The 23,097-nt window shown below is 40.9% G+C and overlaps 1 protein-coding gene across 2 annotated transcripts in view; it reads right to left on the bottom strand.

Annotated features, from left to right (window-relative positions):
• bmp1a (bone morphogenetic protein 1a) overlaps nucleotides 1-23,097 on the bottom strand; it is a 29,732-nt gene that overhangs the window by 5,539 nt on the left and 1,096 nt on the right. For both annotated transcript variants that reach the window (XM_026321545.2, XM_026321544.2), the window contains exons 2-13: nucleotides 15,485-15,598; nucleotides 12,443-12,568; nucleotides 11,828-11,945; nucleotides 10,270-10,448; nucleotides 9,701-9,806; nucleotides 5,028-5,152; nucleotides 2,695-2,810; nucleotides 2,082-2,184; nucleotides 1,472-1,588; nucleotides 940-1,085; nucleotides 604-799; nucleotides 263-388 (exon numbers count right to left, since the gene is read on the bottom strand). In XM_026321545.2, coding sequence (XP_026177330.1) covers nucleotides 263-388; nucleotides 604-799; nucleotides 940-1,085; nucleotides 1,472-1,588; nucleotides 2,082-2,184; nucleotides 2,695-2,810; nucleotides 5,028-5,152; nucleotides 9,701-9,806; nucleotides 10,270-10,448; nucleotides 11,828-11,945; nucleotides 12,443-12,568; nucleotides 15,485-15,598 — 1,572 coding nt within the window. The remainder of the gene's footprint in view (nucleotides 1-262; nucleotides 389-603; nucleotides 800-939; nucleotides 1,086-1,471; nucleotides 1,589-2,081; nucleotides 2,185-2,694; nucleotides 2,811-5,027; nucleotides 5,153-9,700; nucleotides 9,807-10,269; nucleotides 10,449-11,827; nucleotides 11,946-12,442; nucleotides 12,569-15,484; nucleotides 15,599-23,097) is intronic.

The raw sequence follows: 23,097 nt of genomic DNA, 5'->3' as shown, positions 1-23,097 counted from the left end.
CAGCTGACTGTCTCTAGGGGTGGACAACAGTTAAGTGGTCAACCAGATATTGTACAGATTGCATAGTCATAGTCAGATCTTCAACAACAACATATAATTTGAGCTAAAAATGTTTTGACTCACAAACATGGTACTGCTGGTATCTTCTTCTGGCTTTTAGCAATCACTGTACTTATTGTATTTGGGTGGCTGACTGTGTAGAGTGCTTTAGCATGTAAATTACATGGTGAGCAGGGCTGCTAACTTTTCTCCCTGTACTCACCCTCACAGCTGCGCTTGTCAGCAGCCAGCTCATAGCCTGGGTCACAGGCACACTTGTAGCTGCCTAGTGTGTTGACACAGCGTTGCTCACAGCGACCGTTGTCCGGCTTGGAGCACTCATCCATCTCTGAAAGCACAAAGATATGTTAGGGCCCTTTTAGCTGGGCCCTGGCTCGACGAATTACGAGAGAAAACAAAATAACAGCAGAGACGGACCAAAGATGATCAAACAGGACCCAAAGGTGCAACAGGAACAAAAATATCACAAATAAAGGTACGCTGCTGGGATATTTAAAAGACAGAGACAGACTGCTGGAAGATTCTCTCCTGTTGAACTCTCACCTTTGAAGAAGTTGGCAGCAAAGCCAGCCTTGTTGACGGATCCATCTGAAACAAATTTCATCCACAGCTGGTTGGAGCTGGTTTTGATGTCATCTGGCTTGTCGTAGCCACAGAAGCGGCCCAGCAGAGGGCTGTTTTCAGAGTTCCCATCACGCACCTCCAGGTAGTCATATGCACAACTGTCATGCCTCTCGATCTGAGGAACATAAAAGATTTGATATGGGTTGGAAATTAAGTCAAATTAAGTCAAATTAAGTCAAATTTTTTTTGTGAATAAAATTCACAAAAAAATAAACATGATTTGATTGAACATAAAACCAAATGCTGGTGTCTTACCTCAAAAGACTGGAAAGTAAGGCCTACATGGTAGCCCTGAGCTACAGAAATCTTCCACACGCACACTTTGTTGGGCCTGTAGTCGTCAGGGTAGTTCGGGGACTGGATCTGGCCGTTGTCCTTCTTCACCTCCCCACCACAGATGGCTGCATGTGACAGTAAAAACAATAAGAATACTGAACTCCCTCGATAGCAATATCATCAGCACATGCCTCTGAAAAAAAATATGTGTGCTCACTGTTCTCTTTTACATAATGTGGATTAGCTGAAATGCCTCCACCACCAGCTTTCACAAACACAAACAGACATTATCCCTTTGCAGTCTGGAAACAATGGAGCTGAATGTGAAAGCTGGCCAAGATCTGATTAACGCGGTGTAAAATGCCTGACACATCAGCAGTATGGGAGCCAAAAACTGTGAATATTACCGCGATTACTAGGCACATTGTTGGATGTGTGACTGGCCATGCATTCAGTCAGCTGAGAAACGTGCTGGAATGGGGTGCAAGGAGGTCAGGGATTGGATCCTTACCCTCATAAACGGCAGAGAAACCTTTTCCCACCCAATTACTGCTGCTGCGGAACTCAATCCACAATCGGCTGTCGGTGGAGATGATTGGCTCCGGCAGCTTATCACCACAGAAACGTCCTAAGTCACAGGTGAAGGCAGACACACACACACACACGCGCACACATGCACGCACACACGCACGCACGCACACAAAACCCAAGATTTGATTATTACAACACCTGCTATTACTTATTAAAACCTCTGTGCCATCTCTCTTGCAGGAAACGATAACATAATTACAAATGCACTGCAATTTATATTTTAATTAGTTTTTAAGTAAACTTTACATAGTTTTAATTTTCTTATTTCTTCATTAGTATTTTTTTAGTAATTTACACTCTGAATATATTTCAACACATGTAACACCTGTGTGCCTGTGACTGCTGTGAGCCAACAGCACAGAAACAATATAAACAATAAATCAGCCTTTTATGAGCAAACTGGTTATCTTTAAATTTTGGACTCCTGGGTGGAAAAAAGACAATTTTAGTAATTCAAGAAAATAATCATCTAATTAATCAATAATAAAACTGTTAGCGACCCTAGTACAGCACTCTCCAGCTAAACAGACCTTTGAGTGGTGCCTTCCTCCAGTATCCATCTCGAATCTCAACATGGTCATACCAACACAAGTGACTCCTGTACAGATCCATGGAGGTGAAGTTCAAAATGATCTTAAAAACCAAGAGAGGGTGATTATTGACACAGTATAGGTCAAAGGTCAAAATGCTAATGCTCAGACAAGTAAGACCAGTCTATGCAGTCAATATTGCTCGTTTTAAATTGTCATCTGGACTGGAGGAACTTTTTCGCATTTTTTAGAACCTTTGGAGGACGTTCAACTTTTTCGTGTGTCTGCACCGCAGGAAATGAGAACTATAGTTGTTCCTAGAAAGCCGTTTCTTGGGCTTTATTCAGCCTACGAAGCAGAGAAAATTTAAAAAGTCTTGATGGACCAAAGTGAAACAAACATTTTCGCTTGTGTTGTTCCTGAATATTGTGCAAAGTGACATCGCTATAGCAACCACAATCTGGCTTACATTTCTACTGGTGGTATCAATGTGAACAGAAAAAAGGCCCTTAAGGTCTGTAGTTCTCAGGTTTGATCCTCAGTGGGTTAGTTCCTAGAACTGCCTGGTTTGAAAACGCCTAAAGCTGATCTGGTGCTTTCCATATGTTCATACCTTTTCTCCTGGTGTGACCGATATTCTCCAGATGCAGTGCATGTAGGCTGAGTATCCATTGGGGAAGCCAGGAGAGGAGAAGTTACCACTGCTGTCCTGCAGACTGTCCCCACATTCTGCGTACAGAAAACACACACACACACACACACACACACACACACACACACACACACACACACACACACACACACACACACACACACACACACACACACACACACACACACACACACACACACACACACACGCGAGGTTTAAGACATGAACATGACATACCACCAATTAGTCTCTGCCTGAAAAGATCTTAGCCGCTAATTAAAACTATATAGACATCAGCTCTGAAGTAAATCCCTTGAAACCTTGCTGCAGAGACACATGCTGGAATAAAATGTGAAGTAAAGGGCAGCTCTTTTATGTTCAAAGACACATCTGCTGATAATATTCACCCACATCCCCAATGCCTGTCCCCTCCCCCACCTAGTCCAGATGATGTGATGATCACTCCAAGAAATGGAGAGTGCGAGACGCTTTCTCTGAGCATCCTCTGAAAATAAACCTGGCCCACCATAAATAACTTAGCCCTTTGGAGGATGTGATGCATTATGTACATGTTGCCAGTGAAAAACCACCCTTAGTTTGACTGGCAAAATTAAGAGTGCAAGTGTGTGAAGACTGATTCACTGTGTATTTAAACACAACACACAACCTTGTGAAACGACTAAGGGAGGCTTCTGCCAAGTGTGGAAAGATGTGTTTAATTAGGACTGAGGAAATGACACTGAGTAGATTTGTATCTTTAGTTGTCCGTCTTGGGAACTGCATATGCATTCATTATTACCTCAGTGTTATCTTTACCATGGGTTGCTTTTAGTAGGAGTAAAGAAAACATCTCCCCCAATAGTTTGCGTTTATTGCTTCCCTCGTGGATTGTGTGCAAGCAATAAAATGAGGAGCCTTGAGCTAAGTTGTGTGTAATAATGGGCACAAGTCTGTCTGCACTAAACTATTAACAAGCACTCAGGCGCGCACACACACCGAGAATAAGAAACATTCCCAGGAATACTCCATGAATGGGAGATCTGTGGCTCTTTAAGGATTTTTTTTCCCCAAGAATGTGTAGAGAGATTCACACCCTCTTCCCCCACAATGTGCGCCACATCATCCAACCTTGCTCACAAGACAAAGTCGTGAAGAAACAGACAGAATGCTTTCACAGACACATATAGATCCATTTAAGGTTATGACTTGCAGCTCTCCCTAAAACCACACCAGCTGGTCCATCTTTGGTGATCCATCACGTCATCATGTTTATTCACTGAGCTTTAATGTGAGGCTGACAGCTCAGATATCCTGGCCTGACCTACAATAAACTGACTGACATCAAATCTACTGAGCAGAAGGCCGCTCTCAATGTACATCTGTTAATGCTATAAATTCTGTTTACTTTAAGAGCCTTAAATCCCCTCACTCCTCTCTGAAAACATAAACAAAGTGAGGGGTTCAGTAAAGTGACAGGCGTACATATCTCACTCTCACAGTATAGCTGCACATCATACAAGCTGTGATGTGTGAACCTGAGTACTGACAGTAATCACATAAATAAATACTGTATTGTACAATTTTGATTAATTTCATTGTTCAACTTCATGAAATTTCAGAGGCAAATTTTTTTACTTTTTACCCCCCTACATTACTAGTGACTTTTCAGAGTCAGGTTAGCAAGCTGCCTAGTAGTATGTAAAGTACTTCAAAGTATATAAGACAGAAAACATCAGCTGGAAAAAAACAGCATCAATAAATATGATCCAACAATCTAATACACATACATATGGTGCATAATGACTACTTTTAACTTTGCTACTAATACGTTGAGTAACATTATTGTTACTTGTTACTTGAGTAACATCTCGAAAGAAGGACTTCTACTTCTAACAGAGTATTTCCACACTGTGGTATTTCAGCTTTTACTAAAGCTTTCTTTTAGAATGTAAAGTGTGTTAATGAGTAGGTAGTGAGTGTTAATACCCAACAGTCATTTTAGGCATTGTCTTCTCCAGAAAAGCTGTTCTTCTACATCTATCTGGGAAATAGTTATGACAAACTTCTTGTCCCCAGATAGTGTTTACACTTCTCCCTGCTCGGGAGTCTTGGATGCGGTAGCCAAGGAAACACGCCACATCAATAGTAAGTACTTGTGGGTTTCCATAGAGTGTGAGCTGCATCTGAGGTAGTCAGGAGGAGATATAGACCGCTCTCCCAGGCTACGCTGTGCACACGTGCAAAAATAGGCAGGAAAAAACCATAGCAGACAGGATCTGTCATTTAGGTCTTACTGGAGCATTTGTAGAGTTTGCGTGCCTGTGCTATATCCCCTTTGCTCAGTCTGGTTCTCTGGCCAATGGGTGGTCGCACTCCATTCACATCGTAGCGTGGCAGGATGGTGTCCAGAAAGATGCCTCTGTAATTCAGAAAGAGAGACTGATGTTAATGTTGCATGAGACCCGGACAGCAAGCACACAATCCTGCTACCTATTCCCGCACACGCGCGCACGCGCGCACACACACACACACACACACACACACACTACAAAACACAATTGCTTATGGATTACCATAAATGACTTCGATCAGTAAAATTCATTCACTGTCGACTCATTAACTGTTTCTAATGTATCAAAACTTAGAAAAGCATGATGAAAACAAATTACCGGTATGTCCTCCCTGACTAAGCCAAACCAAATGTGGTTGTATTGTAGAAAACACAGTAAATCCAAATGGCATACGTAATGGCATGGAGAGCTCATATTCACTCCCCATTGGTCTAGCAATTCACAACAAGAATATCCAACTCTAACAGAAATATGAATAACACGTGAGATTTCTGGCTCTTTATGGCACCAGTTGAATTAGACCCTTCTACCTGCTGCCGATGTCAGCATGAGTATATCTGTATTGAAAAACAAACACAACCACATTAACACCTCTTTCACATCTCTCTTACATCTGAATCCACTGTCCTTTACACTTCACCTATCCCTTTTCTAATTAGATGCATTAAAACTGCAATGCCATGTTAAAAATTTACAGTTTTACCTCTCGCTTTGGCGTTTTCTTTCTCTATCACTGACACTTCATTTGCTATTTCCTTTATCACATATGAACGAATGTAAAACCCTGAGAATGTGCAGGTTTAAGGTGTTATGAGTCCATCAGCTTTTTATTTTTCTTTTGTTTAAGAAATAGTAACTTTTTTTTTCAGTGACTCATTTAGATTTACTCCTCTCTGGCTAAAATGCAACAGATGGACTGTTGCAGTCACTTATCACGGTCTTCCTTTGAGGTCGGGGTCACATGGTCTGAGGTTAACGCCATTCTTCACACACGTCTGTCCTACAGATGGGCCTGAGCTAAGAGCCTAAAAGTTTCTCCAGTTACTGAGTTATCAAATGAAAATTGGATACGTCGTGAAGTGCGAACGTGATCAACAACTACATCTGTTGTTAGATTTCTAAGTCCAACAGTAAAAAAAAAAAAAAAACAACCAGGTGAAGCATCTAAAAAATGGCAGCACAGAACAGTTATTCCAGAAAGACTCTTTTCACACTTCTGCCTCTCTTGACACTTTGTTAGTTTATCATCTCCATTTTTCTCTAAGTATTGGCGAGCAACGGCCTAGCTCCCTGGTCGTTCCCATGGTGACATGCCTATCAACGCCAGGCATGTGCAAACAGAGCAGCCTGAGCTAACAGTTTAGACTCTGCTTGCCTGTCTGTCTGTCTGTGAGCCTCCAGGAGCCCGTATGCTGGCTGTGGGTGAAAAACACCACTCCAGTCGGTGTCAGAGCAGACAAAGGGTACACTGGCAGGTCTCTATTTGAGTTGGCACAGCTCATTGCACCGGTCCTAAAAAATATCTCTGGAGAAAAGGAGGAGGCAGCCTGAGTTGTGGGTCGGGGCAACATACCCCAGACAAAAAGCATGGGGATCAGCTCTGCTTGTCCCCTGGAGACACAGCAAAAACATCAAGACAAGCCATGAAATCTTCCGAACAACAGCCACGGCAAAGGCCCTGGCTTCCCACGGTGATTTACTGTACAACACTGAGGAAACACACTGGCTAATAATAGGGTAACAAAGAAAGACACTGGTGCAGGTAAATCAGCCAATCAGCACTCAAGAAAAAGTGCTTGGACTGACTTGTGAAAAGCTAACAGGAACCCCTCGTCTGGTTAATGCAGCTTTCCGTGAAACATTGCCCAGCAATGGCAGCCATTCCCCTCTCATGTCTAAACAGTCTCATTGATCAACACAGTTCCAGGAATTAGGACGGCAATAGAGTCAGAGTTGGAGTGAAAAACAGGCGGATTAACCGACACAAACACACTTTAGGGCTGGGCTGCTCCATTGTGTATTAAGCTGTAGTGCATATCACGAATTTAAAGATCATGGCCTTAAATCCAAACCTTGAGCTAAGAGTGACAGCAGCTAAATGGGCATCCTGTCTTTAATTGCTGGGTTGACTGAAATTCAATATGGGATAAAATACCGTTAAAAAAAACAAACATTTTATCAGTTGGAGTGCAGTGTGTTCATGTCACCTGTAAACCTAAAAGCCCATGAGATCATAGTTTATGTAAAGTGAAGAAATTTTGGAGTATAATGTTTTCTGTTTGATATCGTACCATTTGTTACTCTGTCTCTCTGTTTCCTTCACTTTCCAGTTTTTCTGTATAGTACTAAACACTAAAAGAGCAAAAAAAAAAAAAAAAACTCGTTTGGTAAAATGTGTTGCATTTCAGATCCATTCTGTGTGAAATGTGTTCTTGACCTACAGTTTGGAGGTAGCCAGACAGACATTTCTGTACATTGGCAGACACCCAGCCACATCCTCTGTTTAGACAAATATTCCCTCTCTGCTTCCCAGAATCTGTTTGCTGCAAGCAGGGTAGTTGATTGGGGAAGAGACTCATTCACTGAGAGAGTGACACGGGACATAAAGTGTGTGTGTCCGTATATATATATATATATATATATGTGTGTGTGTATATATATATATATATATATATATATATATATATATATATATGTGTGTGTGTGTGTATATATATACACACACACACACACACACACACACACACACCATGCAGAGAAGGCGAAGTAAGAACAAAAAGAACAACCAACAGCTGGTTCTTATATCAGACTGAGGTATTAATGATCATAGCCTGGGCTCACTCATTCTTTGCTTTGACTTACGTGTGCCCAGAGATCACATTACACCCACTTTGACTTACAGAGGACTGTCAAAAGTTTTCCTGGTATAGGCAGAACAATACATAGTTACTGTGACAGTTCAGTCAGCTGTCTGAAAGGTTCTACCATTTTGTTTATCGAAGCTAAAGAGCAAAGGGTCAAAATGCAGTTTTCATAAAAAAACTGGAGATATATCCTGGACAGGGCATACGTACATGGGCACGTTGTGAAGGAACCATTCTGCAATGAGTGTAGTGATGTTTTAGTCATTACAATGATGACTCAGAAACTGAATGTGAGTCAACTTCTCCCAAGAGCTCTATTTTGACCTCGCAGTTACCCAGCTGGTAAATAATACTTTAAATTAAAGTCGGCCTGAGGTGACTAGGGTAGGAATCCAGACTGATCACTGTTCATCATGGGGCTTTTCCTAACAAAGTTGTTCTTTGATGCCACAACACCCATGAGTAGTGCTGAATGACTGCAGAACATCTGGCCGAGCTTCCTGTAGCATCGGAAAGGGAGTAGAGAAACGAGGTCAGCTGGCAACAAATTTAAGTGTCATTTTCAGTGACATATACACAGTTCCACTTTTACAAACAGGAGCCTCTTTATGCAACACGCTTCCAAGAAATCCACTACCAAATATGGTTTAGCTGAGCCCCCGAAGTTTATGCTTATTCATCAGGTACTTGGCTACAAAATATACAATGACACAAATTCAGATTAATGTGAATGAGCTTAATGAGTTTACTGTTTCTATCATATGTAAAGGAAACATTAAGACAATAAAAATTTCCACCACTACCTACTCTTAACCATATGTAGGTGTAATCATATGTATTATTAGTGGCCAACCTATATTTTGCTTTGAGTGCAGAGGCGATTTAGTAGTAAGGGTTTTATTATTCAGGTTTTAACACCTGAGCAATGTAGACACCATGGAAATAAATCTACCGGTCCCTGCAGTAGCCTAGAATGAATATCACACTATTAATCATCAAAGCCTCTTCAAACAACCCTTAGGAGCTTAATGATGTGGTTCCTGGTATAAAGCACAACTTTTACAAGTAGCTTCTTGTAACGTTGAAAGTGGTGCACAGAAATTCTGTTGTGATGAAGCACGGCTACCGTTGCTAGTCTAGCTCAGCCACAGGACCTGTGGTGCTTTACTGGGCCTGCTGCTGCTGTGGCTGCTGCAACAGCAAGAACTGAGGAGTGGAGCCTTAATTTGAACAGGCTGTGGGAAGGAGCTGGCATGTCCCAAAGAAACACTTTCACTATGGCTACAAAGACTTGGCTTTCACTTGCAAAAATCATTTTACATTTTTCAGAGATGTTGGATTTTGATCATTTCAAAATGCTGCTAGGAGCTTGTGTTCCTACGGCTATGTGGCTAATGCTGAAGAAAAAAACATCCCCAGTGAAAGGGAATAGTGTAAAATGTAAAGTATACTAGATGCCGCTGGTTCTTAATGATAGAAGTTAGATAAAACTGGACATGTCTTATGTCTTCCTATGTTATTTATAAATCACTTCCTATGTTATTTATAAATCACATAAATCACATTAGTGCTCCTAATAAATGAATTGATCATTGAAAAAGAATAAGAGCAAACAAGAGAAGGAGTGTTTTAAAATATAAGCGTTTGATGGGTTAAGACGATGCGTTAAAAGGTAGCAACAGAGAGGAAAACAACTTGATCTAAGACTAGTTTTCATGGGACACATGGAGAAGAACTTGGCATGGCTCCTACCTGGAGAATGTATTTCTGGCATAGTGCATTATACTGTCAAAGTCATAGACTTCTCCCAAAGAGTCCACCTCTCCAGGCTCCATCTTCAAAAAGTTATATTCCTGCCCTGTGAAAGGAAAAGGGGGAAAGCACAGCTGTGTTGTGAAGCTGAGTCATTTTTTTTTTCTTTATGTCAAAGGTAAAAATAAAGAATCAGTGAAGCTGGAGATACAAAATGAGACACCTGTGGAAGCACAAGAAACAACTGGTGATGTTTTATGCATTTTTTAGCATAACAGTGTCTAACGCTTCATGTTTTACAGACCTACAGTTTCCAAAAACCAACAGAGCTTAAAAAGCCTTTCTGAACACTGCCATGATTAGCTGTTTGTATTTGGTTCAACTGATATAAAAACCTTTTAATAGAAATCTGCTGAAGATTAGTTACATCCCACTAATGTTTTTTTCAGCTTTTAAAATCTTTGTCCTGACTTTCTGTGTAGACAAATGTGTAACCTTTATTATTTTGTTTCACACAGTGTCTCGCCAACATTATTGCTGAGGAGCTGCACTGAGACCTGTGCTCTTACCTGGTTGAATGTTGTCCCTGATGATGCTGACATGTTCGTCGCGATCGGGCCGTGTGTGTTCGTGCCAGAAGCCAATCACATGACCCAGCTCGTGCACCACAATGCCAAACTTGTCACAGTTTTTCCCAATGGATATGGCCTGGGGGCCCCCTCCGCGGCGACCCACATAGGAACAGCACCTACGAATCAGCAGCCAGCCACACGCAAACACAGAGAGGCAGTGTTAACAAAGCCAAAATATAGTGACTAGACCTTAGGTTTGAGGAAATGGAAAAAAACAACAACAAAAAAACAAAAAACTAACGAGCAGGTGGAAACTATAGAGCGATGCCAAAAAAGTCAGGTTTCCCTAGGGAGCAGGAGGAGGAATGCGTCTCTGGCTCTAAAATGTCTACCACCTCCTATATTCCTACATGCTCTGTATATATATTACAAGGCCTGTAATAAGACATTATCTCAACAACCGTCGTCGTAGAGGGTGACCCATCATCCTCACATACATCACTGATGTTCATTCATCCTTCCACCAAATGCAGAGTGACGGTGGAAGCTGGCTTGCAGTGATCCATCTGAATGTGACATGAAAGGTTCAGTGTGGGAGTCTGCAGCACGGGCGCACACATCATGGCCCTGTGGGCCAGACAGCCGCTCTCTAATTACTGCAAGCCCAGCCAGGCTCTCCTGAGACACGCCTTGAACTTTGCACAGGACAGATGGGGGCCTGCTGAATATGCAGCAGAATCAACCATTCCCATTGCTAACCGCTGCCGCCTGCATGGATAATGTCATCCCTGTTGCTCCACAGGGCAGTTACCAGGCTAAAAATGGCTATCAACAGTTGGCTGGAAAAAGTTCGCTTTCATGAGCTGCATCCGCTTTCTGTTAAGCTGTTTGTATTAAATGATACATATCAGTGGGAGAGGTACATTGTGTGTAATGACATAATGTTTCCGCTGTGTGAGGTTGAAACATGGCAAATGGGAACATTTTGAGTTTGTGTGGGAACCTTCCTAATACCTAATCTAGCAGCTCAGGCCTTATTTGCTAAATTACAAATCAATAGGTCACAATGGTTTGTGTTTCCAACAACAGCAGCAAGTGCTGTCAATTTGAAATATTTAAGCATGTTGAAACAGGTTGTGAATAGTCGCTTAGCAACAGCAATAGCCACAACCAGCACTTCCCCAGTGTATGTGTTAACAGAGAAATGCTGAGTGGACACTGAGCCTAACTTCAGTGAAGCTCCCGCAAACACAGAACCACAGAAACTGAGGAAGTTTGTCCCTCGGGTGTATCTCTGTACGCCATGTATGAGAGAGACAAGTGCTGAAAGACTGAAAAAGTGAGGCACAGGAAACTGAATGGCCTTCTCTTGTAGGACAGGCGGGGGGCTGAAATAACAACTCACACAAGGTGGAACAATGCTGAAAGGCTGTTGAGAAGGAGGCCAAGAAAAGTACATAGGTGCTAAATAATTGGCTGTAGATAACGGAGGCTCAACAGTGGCTGACCATTGTTTAGTTCCTTCATGTGGGAGTTAAAAACCCCACTGACTCACCCACATGGTCGGTAGGTGAAGACAATATAGCTCTCCTCCTGCGTCCTCTCAATAAAGGTCACACAGGTGTGCTTCTCCCAGTGCCGCATGGCTTGGCGGAATATCGCCCGCTGACTGCCTGAATAGGATGACAGGGGGCGAGATCAATGGAGCTCACAAAAACACACTCATCCAAACAGCGTTGTGTCGAAAAGAGGAGATGAACAGAAAAACAGAGGTGGCAAGTGTTTGAAGATCTTTCTGTTTGACAGAGACATAAGGTCACAATAAGATAAAAGTGTTTCATCTTAACAATTTCAATTACCAAGCACATATCCAAGGATATCAATATTTTTGATAAATACACATTAAAAGTGTATTTATGTCTTTTTTAACTTTGAGGAATTAGAAAGATGTTGCCTCAGCACTTTATAATCAACAGCAACATCATCTTTAAACTAGAAAAATGAATCAAAAGAGACACGCCTTAAATGTGCTGTAGTGTAATTTTAACTATATCCAGAAATAATGTTGTATCTTTTCATCTTTAGAGTACATGTGCTACATCACACCATAAACAGGAGTGTTTTTCTTTTCCTTAGAAGGAGTTCAGCTGGGTAAATCATCGGTACTTACCACTAAAGTTACCACTGATGACATAGGGAATAACACCTTCAGGCCAAACGCGCTCAGGTCTGGAGGTGGCAGCCCTTTTCCTGCGCCGTGAAAGTTGCCTATTTTGGCTCCTCTGGTTGGCTGAGCCTGAAGTTTTAAAACCAAGACAACATAAATTATTGAAAATATTTCTGGGCATGTCAAAGAAAGTGTTTCACCAACATTTTTATAAAGACCATTATGGAATGATGATTGAGGGCATTATTCAAAGTTTGATACCATTCAGAACTTCTAATTAATATTTCTCATTTTATAAAAATTACATTTACTTCCTCAAAGAGACAATTGTTGAAATAAAATTGTTCTTACTTTGCATAAATGGCTTTTACTAAAGCTGAACTCTTTCTTCTTCCAAATTAATTTCACCATTTTAATGTCACTCAAACACACACACAAATGGCAAGCATGGAGGCTTAGCTCCCACATAAGTCTGGTGATTATAATAAGAAACACCCATATGTGAACTAGAGACAACACAGTCACCCTACAGTGCTTCATTATGCTGCAGAACAGCATAATGAAGCCATAACAGAAGATACTGCATCAGAAACTCTTTTACATATTAACCATTTTACAGAAAATATTTTAACAGTCATGTCCTGTCAAGTTTATCATAACCATTAAAAACATTTATTTGAACTTACAGCTAATTTAGTTGATGTAGATTTGTGGCATTACAATGAAAATGATTTATCAAATGAAAGAACAAGGCACCATCAACATTATAATTACATGCAGGATAATATTTGTATAGAATGTATTACATATTCTATGTTACAACATTATACAAAAAATATTTCCTTTGTTAAAAAAGCAGAATTTAACCCTCGTCAGAAAACTGCTGAAGACCCTTATATTTATGCAGAGTGTGAATTAATGGATGTCTTGGAGAAAAGTTATGACGTTAAACATTTTGTGTAAAAAGAAAATGTGCTTCTGATTTTTTTTATTATACCACATTACTTAATATAAGGACAGCCAGCTTAGATGTGCTCTAGAAGGCAAACACCACTGCAGGTTTTCTCTCAGATAAAGATTCCAGCAGCTGATTTCACTTAGTTTCTCAAGTTTGTGTGAAGGTGCACAAGAAACAAAAATCAGTCACAGATTAATTTTAATGAAACCCCACAAAATCCACATGGCACATTAATAACGTTCTTTGGTTCCGCTTTATTTATTTAATTTAACATATAGGCTATTAAAATAATTCATTAACATTTTGACCTCTATCCATTGTGGATTTGATTGTTGAAAAAGCAGTAGCTTTTCTAGTATAACTTTATTTCAGTCCTATGTCAAGAGGAATAATAGTCTGAAGAGGTCAAATCTCCAACTTATCTCAGGTATAATATAATTATAGTAGAACAGCTTTAGTGTGAGACATCTCCAGGATAACCCCGGTGAGATGGTTCTTTATACATCAAGTACATCTGGTTTCAGGGTTATTGCTCCATGAAAAGGTCTGACAACAAGCCTTCATCTTTTTTTTAAACCAAATTTGATTAACATGCAAAGCACAGTTTACAGCAAGGTTTTTTGTTTTTTTTTGTTGGAACAATGTGTTCTGTTTCAGTCTGCCGGAGTAAATCTTAGCAGCCTGGCAATTAGCACATTCACTTGTGCATGTGTTGAGGGAAAGTCTGATAACAGCCAAATCTGCTTAGTTAACTGATAAGCAGTGCCTGGGAGACAAAACTTGGGGAAGATGTGGTAATTACAATTATATCACTAAATCTACCATTTTCCTTCATACTTACACAAGGAGGGTTTTCTGTTGGTCAAAGACTTTAGCACTTTTCATCACTGTTGTTTAACATCTGCACTTTTTATTGTAAATAGGACATCCGAGTCCACAGTCCAGGGAAACACAAACAATCCACTAATTGAATTCTTTGACAACTAATAAAATGAATGAAAATTATGCTTTGAGTTGTTTCATGAAGTATATGAATAAATGCTCTACTCTGTAAGTGATTTATATGTAGATCAGCCATTCAAAGTGACCTCTGTGGTGACCTAAAAGGAAAACAATAATGTAGAAAAGTTATCCTAACTATTAATTAAAAAAAACACACTTGTGAAAAGCCATCTGGCATATGTACTAAGTGAACTTTTGGAGCCTGAGGACTGTGGACAAAATACTGCACCTATTTTATGTTTATAAAGAACACGTTTATGCAATACTACTATATTGCATCTTTCAGTTTAAACACCAGAGGAGCATTTCCACTACACAATGTTTGTGTAGTGGAAATGCTGTGAATAACTCTTGAAGTGGACAAATGGATATTCAGAGGAGAGTGTGTGCACACAGTCTGTGCTCTGTTGCAGTCCTCTGCCACAGACCTCCTCTTAAATCCCCCGCCTCAGATCACTATTTAGTCTGAAAATCTTACCCGGTGGATATTTTGAGATCAAGAGTTAAAACATATTTTTAATCCTGAAAAATATTTATTTTCCTAAACAAGCTCGTTGTTCGAGACAAAGACAGCAAACCGACAGCATTGGAGCACAGACAGTAACATGCACATACTTGTTGGATCACGCTCATCGATAGTTTACAGGACTGCAAAGCCTATCAGTCCCTGCTGACTCACAGCTGTTGCCTAAATACTGCTATTCATTTTAAGAATAACATTTAACCTGACAAAGCCCAGCAATTACTGTTGAACATGGACATACAAGTGTAGCAGTGTGTACTGATAACATGACGGTTGCAGAAATAAATATTTAAAGAGCTCATGTAAAACACAGGGCTGGTATCCGACAGGTGCTGCTGACTGTCGGAGAAGATCTGAGTGGTTTGATATTTGTAGTGTTAGAGACTAAAATCCTCTTGTATATAATTACTCCAAAATGAGAGACAAAATGTGGGAACTATGTTAATGTGAGGTGTTTTAGTGCAATTTTGTCCCGAGTGAAAATCCAAAACACTTGGTGCTCTAATGAGGAATTTCCCCCTCAAGTTAAAATCTTTCAAGGAGTGGTTTCTATCGTTCTTACCTGTATCTGTGTGATTAATGGTCTGCACTGTTCTCTGAGCCAAATCTATTATCCTGTCCACTTTAAACATTCGAAGGTCCTCCTCATCCAGAGCAATGTCTCCCAGAAAGGCAGCTGAAACAGACAGAGATGACACACGTTAGATGACATATAAAGCAGTTCCACAATATGGAGCGTAAGTTTATACCATCCAGCAGCCTGGAGCCTTTCCCGCTGCTCAGACTAAGTAGGCTGCACCGAGGCCCAGTCAAAGCACTTGATGAAGGCCTAGGGCATGTAACACACAGATATAAAAATATATACTTCATGGTTCTTTCTTAGTTCCTTTTTGTTTACCCTTTTCCTTGCAATGAAACAGAATTGTGAAACAACAGTACGTTTCATCCTGACTCCAAATTACAGGATACAATAAGCAACGTACTGCACTTGGCTCGTGAAGGTTCAGGCAAAGAAGAGAGAACATGAACTCATGAAACCTGACCGTTGACTTGATTAACAGAGTCAGTTCAGTCCAGATGTTACCAAACAACAAAACTCACAGTATGTGCTTTGGCGTCCTTGGATGGTTAATGAGAACTATCAGAAATGATAGAGAGAGACATTGACATTGTCTCAATGGAGTAATATGGGGCACCTTGAAAAAGTAATAGCTCTTTAATGAGGCCAAGGAGAGAGAAAAATAACCAAACAGTCCCACTTTATGAGGAATGTACTTTATGGGATTCCTTACAAAATGCCCCATTTCTGTGGAGGAGAGGCTGGGAGTCCTGTCCGCAGAGACAAGGCTCTCAGTTTTACAGGCTTTTAACACCAGCACATTTCCAGAGTTTATGGCCCGGGTTGCATACAGGAGTTGGGTGGCATCAGAGGTATCGAGGGTTTTAGAAGCGGGAGAAATAGAGGTACCGTGATTCATGTCTGAACAGGAGATGGCAATAAGAATATACATACTCAGCTCACACCACAACTCCGAAGAGTGAATTACAGCATTTATAGCACAACGAAAGTCGTCTGGATGTGTGTTTGGAGATTAGTGTGGGGGAGGGAAGACAAAACCTCAAGATAAGAAGCTCTTAACTGTAAAGATAATGGGAGTAATTAAGAGTGGTTGTGTCAAAAATTTTAATCTGTAAATCTTCAATTTTTGACCCTGACATAAGCTATTCTTATAGTGAAGTAACAAAAGAATAACGAAAGTTGTTTTTGTGTGTTTTTCCTATTCACACACAACAAAAACATCTACAGAGATGGTTTATTTTCCTTTACACTTGTATTAAAGTTAGACAGAGGTCTGAGACAAGAGAGAAAGGGATGAAAAGCACAACAGAAACAAAGGCAAAAACCCCTTGGCTTACATCCCTATTCACCAGAGGAATATTATTGAAACAATCTGGAGTGAGATTTGGTTGACGCAGGACCAGTCTTCCACCCTGCAGGTCACAGAGGATCCACAGCAGAGTGACTGTTTGGCATTAGAGGCTAATGACAGCAATAAGAAAAGGTGTAGATCACTGCTGACGAGACAGGGCACGCACAGACGACAGGTTTAAATTCCAGAGGTCAAAGGGATCTTCTAGTTTGTGCTCACAAAAAAAAACAAAAAAAAAAAACACTTACTCTCACCAAAACTGTGAGATACAAACCAGACTAGTCATAATCAGCACTTGTACTGCTAGCTACTGCCAAAAACACCACCCATAAGGGGAAGCTACCAGATGTCGTGCAGTATAGGATGAGCAGACTGAGTAGAGAAAGGATATTTTCCTTTTATCTTCATAATTTTGTTTGGTTCCCAGAACTGGCTGACTGCTAAAAAGAACAGACAGTACTTGAACCATTATTTCCAAGTTGCTATCTTTTAAGAACGTAAACACTGAGAAAGTATTTTAAACAATTCTATGAAGCTCTTTTTCACTTCATAGGGAGTAAGAAAATTTAAACAGCAACTGGAGGACATTTTGCTTCACATGAAGTGTCAATGTGAAAAATATTTTGCTGTGTGACGCGCAGGCTGTGAACAAATAATGATGTACAGGCTGATGTACAGGCTTGTGGTCTCTGCCCATGGCTGGGTCCCCTATCATCCACCACCTTGCTGGAGACAAGCCGCTTAATCCGCAGCGTCATTGTTCTCAGACAACACTGGAGATTGAAGTGAGCAAATGTGCGGCCCAGTGGCAACAGGACTCATTTCCCCCGGGCAATAGCAGTTGTCCTGGAGACTCTGCTTCAGGTTTATGGAAAGACTTCCAGGGACTGTGGACCAATCTCCTTGTCTCCTGGTTTTAATTATCTACAGATACACGATTTTACACACATGTTTTGTACACAACTCTGGGCCGGGATTGAGGACAACCTTTGGAGAAAGGTGATAAACTCATTTAGATACACAGCTCTGTAATGATGCAAAGTACAAACACAGAGAGACTCATATGTTGCACTGTAGATTAAAGCCCAGTGAATGTGGCAGATGGCAAGTGATCAGCACAGAGTGCAGTGCTGCATCTCCTTCCAAACATTATTCATTACCTAAATGACAACAGCTGCAGCGATAATACTAATATCCACGCAGAATAGTTAGGCTATTGTAGAAGGATTTTTTATGAACTGCTCCAGTGCACAGGCCCTTTGTTCTCAAGGAACATAAGTAAAAGTACGCATTTTACTTTAAGTGCGTTTTTGGTGTGTGTTATATACAACCTAATGTGGCCAAGATGGATATATGGTGGAGACCTTTGATGAATGGTTCAGCTGAACGAATTTGACGTGTGCTAAAGTCCAACCTCCCCCTGTCACTGATTTTTTTTTTTTTTTAAACTTAATCTGAACCATCATAATCCTTCTTATCTCAGACTGCCTCCCCCCATCAATCAGCATATCCAGTCACACTACACACGATATCTTAATCAAAATAATCCCATTGATTCATATAATGACCCAGTCTCAACCTCTTATGTGGTAAATACTCCAGGACTATTGTCACAAATCTCCTTCCACGGCCATGACATCTGCCACTGAAACCTACACAAACATCAATTCTAAGCCTAAGCATATATTTAAGGCCAGCTCCACTGCGAGGCCACAGTTTACTCCTCGCTGGGCTAACAGAGGTTTAGACTGTCTTTCCCCATGCAAGACCTAATGATGTGGGATGAGAAAGCCGGGTCAATATGTAAGGCTGGAATGCATCACAATACCCTGGCACCGCCTTTCACAGCCTGTGTTTGGTAACAAACGCTGCATTTGAATTCCAATAGAGGCCAATAGTGTATTGCATTAAGGTGATTACCATCTGATGACAGTGTAAGGATCACTTTTCAGGTTTCATTCTGTACCAGCCCTTTCTGACAAATGCTACCCATTGTCCCTGCATTTAAAACTGCAGAGAAGTAAAGTAGCAAAGCCTGTGCAACATGACAACTGAAAGAAACTGAGAATATATTCACCTAAGGAATGATGAACTGCATTATGCAGACCTGCTGGTGTGTAAATATGGCACCTTTCTCATCTGTAAAACAACACCAGCTGTTAATTCTTCAGCAAAGGCTTACCTTGACATTTCTTAACACTTGAGCCCAAGGTGGAAGGGGAACAAAAGTCATTCAACAAGGTAACTAATGTATAATTAGAAAAGAGGTTGTGGTGAAGTCTCAAGCCTGAGGCCTCATCAACCACCGAGATCAAGACCGAGTTGCTGTCACCACACTGCAGCTTTGGTCTTATTGACAAAATGAGAGTGGCTTCAGCTGCAAAGGGCACACAGCAAGAGACTGCCTCCCCTTTAACATTTCACACTCCATCAAGCCCATTAACAGATTGGATTTCCCAGTACATTCCTTCCACTGATTACTGATATACCCTACTGGAGTCAAACCCCCTCTACTGACTCATCAGCTCTCCAGACATTTGTCTTTTTTAATGTCATTGACAGACAATATTTGAGCTCCTTACACAGATGAATAATTCATCGCCACACAGCAGGGATTTTCACCTTTGACAAAAACTTATCCTGACCATCCAGACTTCATATTTCTGCTTTCGACAACAGATAAGCTCCTTGGCCGTGTTTACCTCACAACAAACAAAGTTTAAATAGGTCTGTGGATGAACTAAATCTGAATCTAAATCAAACTTTGACACTTTCCATTAAAAATAGCTCTATCCAGCTGAAGAAAACACCTCAGGTGTTCACTACAGGTGGAGGGAACTGAAAAACAACTCTTTCAGATGAACACCAATGTAGCACAAATGAACTATTTAGAAAAAAAACAAACAGATCTATGGAGAAGTGACTGCTCATTATCGTCAGCTAACTGGGCATCCTTTGACCCCATTAAATGAACTCTCCCAATGCATTTCTTGTCACTTAGGCTCCATACCCCATCTTTGAATTGATCTAAGATTAGTTATTACTTAGCTCTGACGACACACATATTGTTCCAACTAATGCACCAAGATCGTGCCAATAGATCGGCACCCTAATCACCTGACCCCTGCGGAGAGAGAAGTGGCAGGGGTCCTGTAATGCAAAAAAAAACACCCAGTGTGAGCTCAGCTATACAGCCTAGATTCCATGATAAAAGAAAAGCATCTGCCTAAGTGTCGCTTGAAGGCCCAATCATGAAGTTCAACAGGCAGCCCCATCACACTGCCAGAGGAGGACTGAGGGAGGCAGTTTGATAATGAGTGTCATCTGTTTGGGGCTGCAATTTTCACTCAGATGAACAAAACCCAAAGACACAAACAAAACCAAACTTTACAGCTGTGTGAATGGAAGCAATTGACACAAACACTTGTCCAGACAACAATCTGGTTTAACTTTATGTTAAAACTGCATATTTAGTAGAAGAGTGTTTTCTTAACATCCTATTATAAATCTCTAATACTACACATGTGACTATCTAATTAGTAATTATAATAGTGGACCTAACATCAAGTGTGTGTGACGCGCCAGTGAATAAAAACCAAGCTTACGAGAAAATAAAAACTCAGAAATGTTGTTGCCCAAAAGAACACAGCATTACTTTAAACAAACAAACCAAACCCAATACCTGGCACAGGCAGGAATGACAGGAGTCTTTGTCGACAGCAGCTAACCCCCTCATGAATGGCCTGCACTCACGTCACCTGGGCTGCTGCGGCACAACGCGAACGGCCTGCCCCGCAGCCTTCCAGCCGTGCTTTCCTTTGGCACCAGGTGAATGACCAACAGTCTGAGTGAAGTGCTTAGGCCAGTCAGAGGCAAAACGCCGGTGACTCAGGGAGACGTGAAAACCACTTGCATAAGAGAGGACAACAGAAGAAGGGGGTGTTGAAGGGTGTCCTGTCTGCGGCTGAGACCGGAGCAGCAGAGGAGCTCAAAAGCAAAAGCATGTATCCAAAGTTTGAACATGCACAGCAGACTGCACAGACAATGCTGTCACAGGAGTCTTTACTAGATTAAGATGTCTGCCTCATGAATTAATTCATACATACATGTCAAACCAGTGACTTCTTTCATTATTATCATTTAAGCAGAGAAGAAAATGATCGTGACTGGTTCTCATCTATTTTTCATTTTGAAAATGAGTGGATCTAATCTCTGTGGGTTGTTAGAGTCTTAAATGACTTCCTGGAAAGCTGCCAAGTTTGGAGTTTTACAAACTAAGGAATTTTCCACTGGTTAACTTCCTAAATAGATGGCATTACTTCAGTGTTATTCCACTGCTCGCTTCAATCAACGCACATTTCTATCGTGTCTGGTATTGTGATGAGTTATTTAATCCTTTGCAAATGTGAACATTTTTGAGGGATTATTTTGACTTAACCGGGGGAGAAGTGAGACATACGCGTTGTGGCAAGAATGAGGAATTCAGTAGCACATGTTGAATAAAATGATCACCACTTGGTCAATTTGCTAAGTGACCAGCCAACACAAATTAGCTGAGAATCACAAGTCAACACCTAAATGGAAGTCATTATAACCACATTCAATGAGGACAAGCAATTTCAGACATGAAGCATCTAATCCATTAGTAAATTCCCTGACATCGGAGAACAGCGGAAAGCAAGGGCAGCCCTACAGAGGACTAACATGAAATGCACCCATCACAGAGCCTTAGTGCATCTGTAAGCATTTTTTGAGAGGAAGCAGCATGACATAAAAATGCTGACCTGTGGCCAAAGAAAGCGATCAAATAGACTCTGCGAGATGATGTGCTTGAAAAACTAGAAAAGAAAAAAACAAAAAAAAAATCAATAATCCAGGACTATAGTCAAAAATGTGGTCTCTGGTGTATCCACGGAGCGAGGAGTAAAAGGGAGAGCTGACAGATCTTGGATATTTTTCTGCTTAGTAGAAAGGAGAATGGCAGGTGGGTGTTGGAAGAGCTGTAGACTGGGAGGGTTAAGAGAGTGGGAGTTTGTACTTGTGACCGTCTCCCAACCACCTGTCTGCAGACTTGCCCCGAGGAAACCATAAACAAAACTGCACTCAATTCAAATAACACTTAAAACTGGATTACTAATAATAATAACATCCTCACAGACCACGACAAACACCAGCCAGAGACTACTGGACATTATCAAGTGGGGAGCTCCCTGATGACACGTTTCCAGTAAATGGCAATGATTTCTCAAAAATCGTGTAATAAAACTGACTCAAAATATTAACACAAGGTCATCAGTTTATATTTCAGTCTCACAGAATCATCTGAACACTGTGTCATTGTCCGAGAAATCCCAACTAGTGGTTCAGATGAACTATGTCTCATGGTTCATCTGAACCCTGACCCTTTGCCATGTTTATGGAAAGCAACAACGCTCCTAAAGCACAATCTCTACGTCTCCCTTGACGTTTAATCTTACCAGGGGAGGGATGAAGGAAACGGATACATGGACGGATCAGAGTTGGGGGATTGTATAATATTTTATAATGCGCTGTCAGGAATTGTCAGATGCCAAATCAGTAAGCACTTCCAGGACGATAAAGGTCATTTTGACTCTGTATCTATAACCTGAATACTTTCACCAGATGGAAAACACAATCTGTTCAAACTCCCCCAAAGGGATTTGGCAAGACAGCGAGTTCACAGCACAAAAAAAGAAAAAAGAAAAAAGAGAGAGAGAGAAAACTACAATGACTTCACATTATTTGGCTTTGGCCAGATAATTGGAAAATATGCAGGTCTCTCCACAGCAGAGAAGAAGCAGACATATTTGTACTTTGAGCCATCAGCCAATAGCATTATGTGTGCATAATTTCTGAGCTCCACTGTACTCTCCTCTCTCCCCTCCTCCACTTTGTTTTAGTGGCCGTGTGAACAGCCGGTGGAAAAAAAAAGAGAAAAAAAAAAGACTACTTGTGCAGTGACAAAAAGCAACCAGACAGGGAGCAGAGGTCCTAAAAAAAAAAAAAAAAATCAAAACGTGGAAAATAATTGTTTCCCAACAACTCGGGCGCTTTAATAATAATAATAAAAATAATACACAACAGACTCTGCCAGCAGGAAACTACATGATCCCGTCTTAAAAAATAAAAGTGCATTTGCTGCAAACAGCGGGTTGTAACTTTTCAACAAGCACTTACGCCAAAACTTTTCATGTGTCGGGAAATGTATTGAGGGACTCGTCTG

The sequence above is a fragment of the Mastacembelus armatus genome, chromosome 9, assembly GCF_900324485.2.
Source record: "Mastacembelus armatus chromosome 9, fMasArm1.2, whole genome shotgun sequence".
Classification (NCBI taxonomy): domain Eukaryota; kingdom Metazoa; phylum Chordata; class Actinopteri; order Synbranchiformes; family Mastacembelidae; genus Mastacembelus; species Mastacembelus armatus.
This window is presented reverse-complemented; position numbering and strand designations above follow the sequence as displayed.